General features: G+C 42.4%; 2 protein-coding genes across 2 annotated transcripts; one reads left to right on the forward strand and one right to left on the reverse strand.

Moving 5' to 3' along the window:
* Positions 1–1,413: 1,413 nt before the first annotated feature.
* On the reverse strand, positions 1,414–2,412 carry LOC135368288 (large ribosomal subunit protein uL29-like). The gene is made up of 3 exons (XM_064601465.1): positions 2,324–2,412; positions 1,890–2,026; positions 1,414–1,705 (listed from the first exon to the last, which is right to left on the reverse strand). Exons 1-3 carry the CDS (start codon positions 2,324–2,326, stop codon positions 1,474–1,476), a joined length of 372 nt encoding a protein of 123 aa, XP_064457535.1. The 5' UTR covers positions 2,327–2,412; the 3' UTR covers positions 1,414–1,473.
* Positions 2,413–2,552: 140 nt separating this feature from the next.
* On the forward strand, positions 2,553–4,863 carry LOC135368287 (actin-related protein 2/3 complex subunit 5-like). The gene is made up of 4 exons (XM_064601464.1): positions 2,553–2,810; positions 3,404–3,476; positions 3,560–3,736; positions 4,624–4,863. Exons 1-4 carry the CDS (start codon positions 2,665–2,667, stop codon positions 4,684–4,686), a joined length of 459 nt encoding a protein of 152 aa, XP_064457534.1. The 5' UTR covers positions 2,553–2,664; the 3' UTR covers positions 4,687–4,863.
* Positions 4,864–6,145: the final 1,282 nt, after the last annotated feature.

Raw genomic sequence — 6,145 nt, forward strand, 5'->3', positions numbered from 1 at the left:
GCATACAAATGTGGAGAGAGGACCACAGGAAGGCGTGGGGGACAGAGAGGACACTATGCATGCTGGGCCAACTTCAGGGGGAACTGCACCAACATTCACCTGGAAAACCTCAGACAGCAGTGTTGGTGTCACCTAGTTCAGGCGTGAAAGGAGACCGTCCTAACCATTTTTCGTCACAAACAGGTACTTTTTCTTTTCAATTAGTAATAAGAGCAAAACGTATATGTACAAACAAAGGCTACACAAAGTGTGCTTTTCATAATGTTTCTGCCAGTGACTTAGCCAGACCCCAGAACACACTCCCTAATCTTTTTTGGCACCCCCTGACCAGTAGTACCTTCCTGTGCTGCACCCTCTAGAAGGAAGCCTGAGTCATTTCAGCTTTAGACACACGTTGGCAATGATATGTAAAGCATAACTCTAATAATGACCCATCCCCCCCCCCCCATATTTTATAGCACCCTCTTGCGACTGCGACCCTAGATAAGTTACGGGAACTTCCGCATAACAACCAACATCATTGTGCACTAAGGAATGTCCTTTTGCATATGGAACAATTCGAAGCAGTCTGTCTGTTGTCCACACTTATTCAGTTTGCAATGAAATACCTACTTACACTTTTTTGCGAGACAACAGCTCTGCATATACATAAACTGCAGCATAAAAAGCAGACCGAACAACGTAGTGTCAAGTCAGCATCTACTGCATTATCCTACACTATGAGCAAGTGAGTGAATGAGTGACTGTTGTTTACAGGTAGATAAGGGTAAAGAAACGTGAAGAAAATTTGATGTGACAGGTTGCTCGATTTGCAAAAATACCATAAAGCTCGGACATTGCAAGTTTAAAGGTAACATTGCTTTGCTTTTGATTGTTTCTTTGTTTAATGGAAAAAATTTGGACTCGACAGCTTATGTATTTCCTGTAGTCGATGAACAACATGTTAAATAAACTACATTTAAGAAGAAGTAAATGGGTATGTCTTGTCCTGAAAGTGAATTATTATTTAATTTGCTTTTCATTCAACAAAGATATCAAATTCTGCTTCAAAACACTTTTCAGTAGCAGTGTTTTTTTTTTCCCTGGCCTTTTCAACTTTTTTTTTAAGAAAGGACTCGAACGATTTGTTGATTCGCAGAACCTTCCTTGGATTTGGGAAAATCTGGACTCGTCCCATCTCTAGAAAATAGTATTGCAGGCTTTGTTTTGTGGGCCACAATGTTCCAGCAGCCCCTGCATGACCTCCGTCATCCAGAAATATTATAAATCATAGGGTCCAACACTGATTGTTCTGTAGCTGTAAATGGCATGTTCCAACTCCCACCTGCACCCTGATAGATGCATACCTGTTGTAGTTTTGTCAAAAGCCATGCACAGTTATTGAGAAAAACGTACCGACAGAACATCCGTGAATGACAAGAGAAAATCCTTTCATTTTCCACATCGAATATACAGCAACAAGGTTCCCAAAGGTCAGCGCTTGAGGGCAAACTTCCTCATGGGGAAGGCGGCTGATTTCCGCATAGCCTTGCGGGTGCGCAGACTCTTCTCATGTGGCGTAAGCTCACGGCGCTTAGCTCTTGTCAGCTTGGGTCGCAGATCCTTGGGCTTATGGCGCTTGCCACGGTAGAATTTCCGCAGGTTCTCCTTCTGGGTCTGGTGGATTACTGTGAGCACCCGGGCTATGGACTTGCGCACCACTCGGCTATGAAGAGGAACAACGAAGTAAGTTTGCGGTTGTCGTTTACAGTGTGCAGCACATATCCTCTTATAACATGAAGACGCAGGACAGAGTCTACAACTAGTGGTGAGCGCCTGTCAGACTTCCTGCTTAAGTGTTTTTGCATCATCGTGTTTCTGCATAAAAACCACGGTCGTGGTCTACTTACATCTTTGAAAGCTTCGAAGCTGCACCACCGGTGACTTTGGCAACCCTGAGCGCTGCAAGCTCTTGCTTTAGCTCCTCAAGCTGCTTCAGCAGGTCCTCCTTTTTCTTACCGCGCAATTCTCGTGCTTTTACCTTGGCCTAAGATACAGAAACAACATCGGTAGAGCATGACAGGTTGCGACAAAACTGTGTACCGCTTCACCAAGTAAAATTACAATACCACGGAAGTGTAACTTAGTTAGCAGACGAAGGAATCTGCCCTACACCGCTCTGCAAGGCTGACTCTCATGTCACGGAACATTTGTTGTACTACAGGATAGGCCTTAATATTATGTTCAAACAACAGATTGGACTGTCGTGAACATTTAGCTTCCTTTTAAGAGTTTGTAAGTGTCGGAAAAATACTTGATGTGTACAGATTTAATAACCACTCACCATCGCTAGTCGGATGCCGTCGGCAGAGAAATACAGAAAGGATTAGAAAAGGTGAAACGGATGTATTCGTCAACTTCGACTACAAAGCAGTTCCGAATATTACCTTTATAAAAATATTTGGCACTTTAATGATTGCTTATTTAAGATTATACGGTACAGTTTAACTGCGAAAATAATACAGCTATTTGTATTTATTTTGCCTCGGTCAGTGAGTTGTCCGCATCCCATTTTGGCACATCCGTGATTGCGTTTCGTTTTGAAGGTGCGGCTATCTGTAAGTTCGTTTAGGAGTGTTGTTCGCCGATTTCTTATTAGATTTGTAAAACTTTTGATTTGTTACGATGTCTAAAAACACTCTGAGTTCCGCATTCAGAAAAATTGACATAGACCAGTACAATGAGAACAACTACAAAGAAGAAGAGAGCCTCGATGCTCAATCTCCACCGGGTGGACTGGATGAGCAAGAAGTAAATCAACTACTTAACCAATATCCTTTCAAGGAATATACGATTTCAGAGCACGCATGAAACATATATACAGAGTTTAGCCCTTCATCTTATTGGTGGTGTTCCTTTAAGCACTTAAGTTGCTTGTTGTATGTGTCTACTCAGGCGTGACTCATTTCCACTTCATGGGGAATATAGCACAGCGACAGACCCAAGCTGTGATGCTTGACTTTTACGTGAAATACAAGGTGGATGTGGATATTGATCGTGAACTGTGCATTTATAACAATACGGTTGATTAACAAATAGGAAAAGAAAAAACAGCTCTGTGCATTGATTAAACCAAATGGCTGAGATATGGCATTATCTAAATAGCCAGACAACGACAGGATTCGAGCTCGCACCTCTTGATTACTGATCAATGCGCTGTCCATTACATAACACTGACACAGCTTACTGACAACTTGCCAGGGGGGCAACAATTATATCATTCACGTTGTGTCACACCTTGACATTCATGTTGTGTTTCAGCCGCAGCACAGTTAACTTTCCGTCAAGTTCTATGTATAGAAGCACGAACTTGTAAACGCTGTGTGCATTCCGCAGATACGTTTTCTTTAACAAAGATATCTACAGGTAAAAACCTTGATGCCCTGAAAATTATATTGAAAACTGCTCCAATTGGTTCCAAGTGCCAGACTGTAAAGGTACACATTTTGCCTTGTCTTTGTTTCATTATATCGTTTCCCTCTCCAGTATCTCTTACTCCTCCTCGTCCCTCCATTTTTAGGATGCCGCATGTGCTCTAGCAATGCGTGCCCTACTGGGAATTAAAGCCAGCGACATCGAGAAGTCCGTCGGTGCGCTAGATCGAGACTCTATTGACGTGCTCATGAAGTACATCTACAAAGGCTTTGAAATGCCCAACGAGGGCAGCAGTGGCCACCTCTTGGCTTGGCATGAAAAGGTAAGCTCTTTTCAAAATAAAAGTAAGTGTCCATGCAGTGATTATGACTCAGTAGAATTTCGTCTTGAAGTCCTGTTTAATTCGTCAAAATATTTTTGCTGTGCAGCATATTATCGCTGTGTCACACCATCCTCTTCCCTCGTTCTCTTACATGCTATTTCAAACAGAGGAGGAGGTTTTAAAGGTGTGCACTCAAATTTCGTAGAGAGAGAAGCAGCAGAAACAGGGCTCGAAACCCATGATGGATACTCAAAAAGTGAAAACACATAGTACGCTGGAACGAAGGACACAAAATTGAAACTGTGCATTTGTTTTCAGCCAGTAGCAGACGACATTCGAGAGGGTGCCACATCTCACGCAAATAGTACATTACCTTGAGACATTATGATTTCAGTGATGTCAATGTATTATCATTTGTTGCTCACCTGCATTATGTTTAGAGCCTGAAGTTTTCGGGAAATATTTTTTTCTAAATTCGGGGGGTAAAAATCGGGTAAATAAACATGTGCACTAAATTTATGCGAATTCGGGCGAGAAAAACTTTCAGTATGCTAAATTCGGGCTCAGTTACTCAAACTGACTGTACAGGTTTGGTACAAACGGTGATGTAACTGCATTTTTCTGCCATACAAGTAAGTTAGTGAATCTTTACAGACATCCCAGTGAGGGCAATTTGCCGGGTAAAAATTGGGTTTCACCCTAAAGAGGAAACCTTCAATTCGGGGTGCAAATTCGGGGAACAATCAGGTAAAACCCTAAAACTTCAGGCTCTAATTATGTTTCAGTACTGTATCTGGGACAATGAAACAGGACAATCATTGTCATCAAAATATGATACATACCAACATTGTCCTTGTACTAAGATTGTCTTCCCTTCCAACCTTTAGGCTTATGCAGCAGGAGGTGTCGGCTGCATAATCAGAGTGATGACGGATCGAAAGAGGGTGTAACGTCCCGAAGAGAAAGACAAAATATTCCCGAACGCTCTTGCAGAAGTTTCCATTACTGTAAGCAATGTTGCTCACATCAAAGCACTGCGAATCTGATGCACATGCTTGAGTGTATATATTTATATGTATATTCTGAATATAAATGCAGGTTATTGACAATAAAACATTGTTTCCACAGTTGTGTGCTACTTTGCTCAAAAACTGATCCTGCTGTTGTTCATCACAGCACTGATAAGTGGATGTCACAATTGGGATAGGGCGTGGATAGGGTCTGCAGGGGGTTCAGAGAGAGAACGTTGTCATTCGGGATGATGGTTGGCTAGGAGTGTAGAGCGGAACGTTGTGTGTACCTCCGCGTTGACGTCTGATTGGGTGCTACAGTTCTTCAAATGACGTAACAATGGATAGAGGTATCTGGATGGCGGTACGTCTACTCACCCGTATAAAAAAAAAAAAGTGTTTTTGTAGTATTGCTGCACATGTTATGAAGGAGAAGTATTGAAAAATAAATTGTAAATAGAATTACGAAGCGTAGAAGAATTATATTACACCCGTAACTAAATACTTGCAGATAGGAGTTCTTACCTCCTTTAAGATGCTGCATTTTAAGAATGCTAGTCTGTGCATGTAATGTGAACACGATTATGTTGTGGAGCCTTTGTACAATACTTGTAAAGCATCACAAAACAATATATATGCATGGTTCCCGCTCAATTTTGGAACGAAAGCTTCGAGGACCCTTTTAGGCTCAGCCATCATTTTGCCCACGATGTGAAACTTTTTACTGCGCACTAGCGATTCGTTCCTGAACGTGACTGAGTACCCCTAAAAGATCACAGAACAGAAAGGAAGGTTGACGAACAATACAACAAAGGGTGCCAGAAAAAGATGCAGAATCGAGGCTTTTCAAGGACCAGTGGAAACCGTGTGTATGCCATTACAGTGTGCACTTTCAGTCTTCATACAGAATTCATTCGTTTCAGTTAAAACAGGATTAAACTCCCGAAACATGCTGAGCCAGCATGACAGCCACACCTCCGCTGATGCCAGCATGGGTGGTCACCTACTAAGTACCATAATTTCACGTGTATAATCTGCAGGACCCGGTTTTAGGAACTGTTCGAACATTTTTGGGCAGATAAGCCGCGGGCAATACGACACGACTGATTTGTGGGACAAAGGAGACCATAGAGAAGGCCATATACCCTGTGGTCCATACGCAGGGGGCTGGCATTGTGTACAACAAAGGAGGTCAGTTCTAGTGTTCTACCAAGATCGGATTGTGCCCTTGTTGCGTTTTTCGTGGATTGACGGGTCAGTGGCCTTCCAGAGGACATGGATCACTGTCACCACTTTCATTAAAGCTGCGTGAGAAAAAAATCGCGCATAAGCCATGGCTAATACGTGTGAAATTACGGTAATGCGATATACAGCTACTTCTTACTTAAGCAGGCTAGAC

The sequence above is a fragment of the Ornithodoros turicata genome, chromosome 9 (assembly GCF_037126465.1).
Source record: "Ornithodoros turicata isolate Travis chromosome 9, ASM3712646v1, whole genome shotgun sequence".
Taxonomy (NCBI): Eukaryota; Metazoa; Arthropoda; class Arachnida; order Ixodida; family Argasidae; genus Ornithodoros; species Ornithodoros turicata.

Bases quoted from the DNA above. Each gene is read 5' to 3' on its own strand.
- LOC135368287 (XM_064601464.1), top strand. From the start codon at position 2,665: ATGTCTAAAAACACTCTGAGTTCCGCATTCAGAAAAATTGACATAGAC. The intron at 2,811-3,403 runs ATATCCTTTCAA...AAAGATATCTAC, and splicing joins GTAAATCAACTACTTAACCA to AGGTAAAAACCTTGATGCCC. The intron at 3,477-3,559 runs GTACACATTTTG...CTCCATTTTTAG, and splicing joins CCAAGTGCCAGACTGTAAAG to GATGCCGCATGTGCTCTAGC.
- LOC135368288 (XM_064601465.1), bottom strand. The intron at 1,706-1,889 runs GTAAGTAGACCA...TCCTCTTCATAG, and splicing joins GCTTCGAAGCTTTCAAAGAT to CCGAGTGGTGCGCAAGTCCA.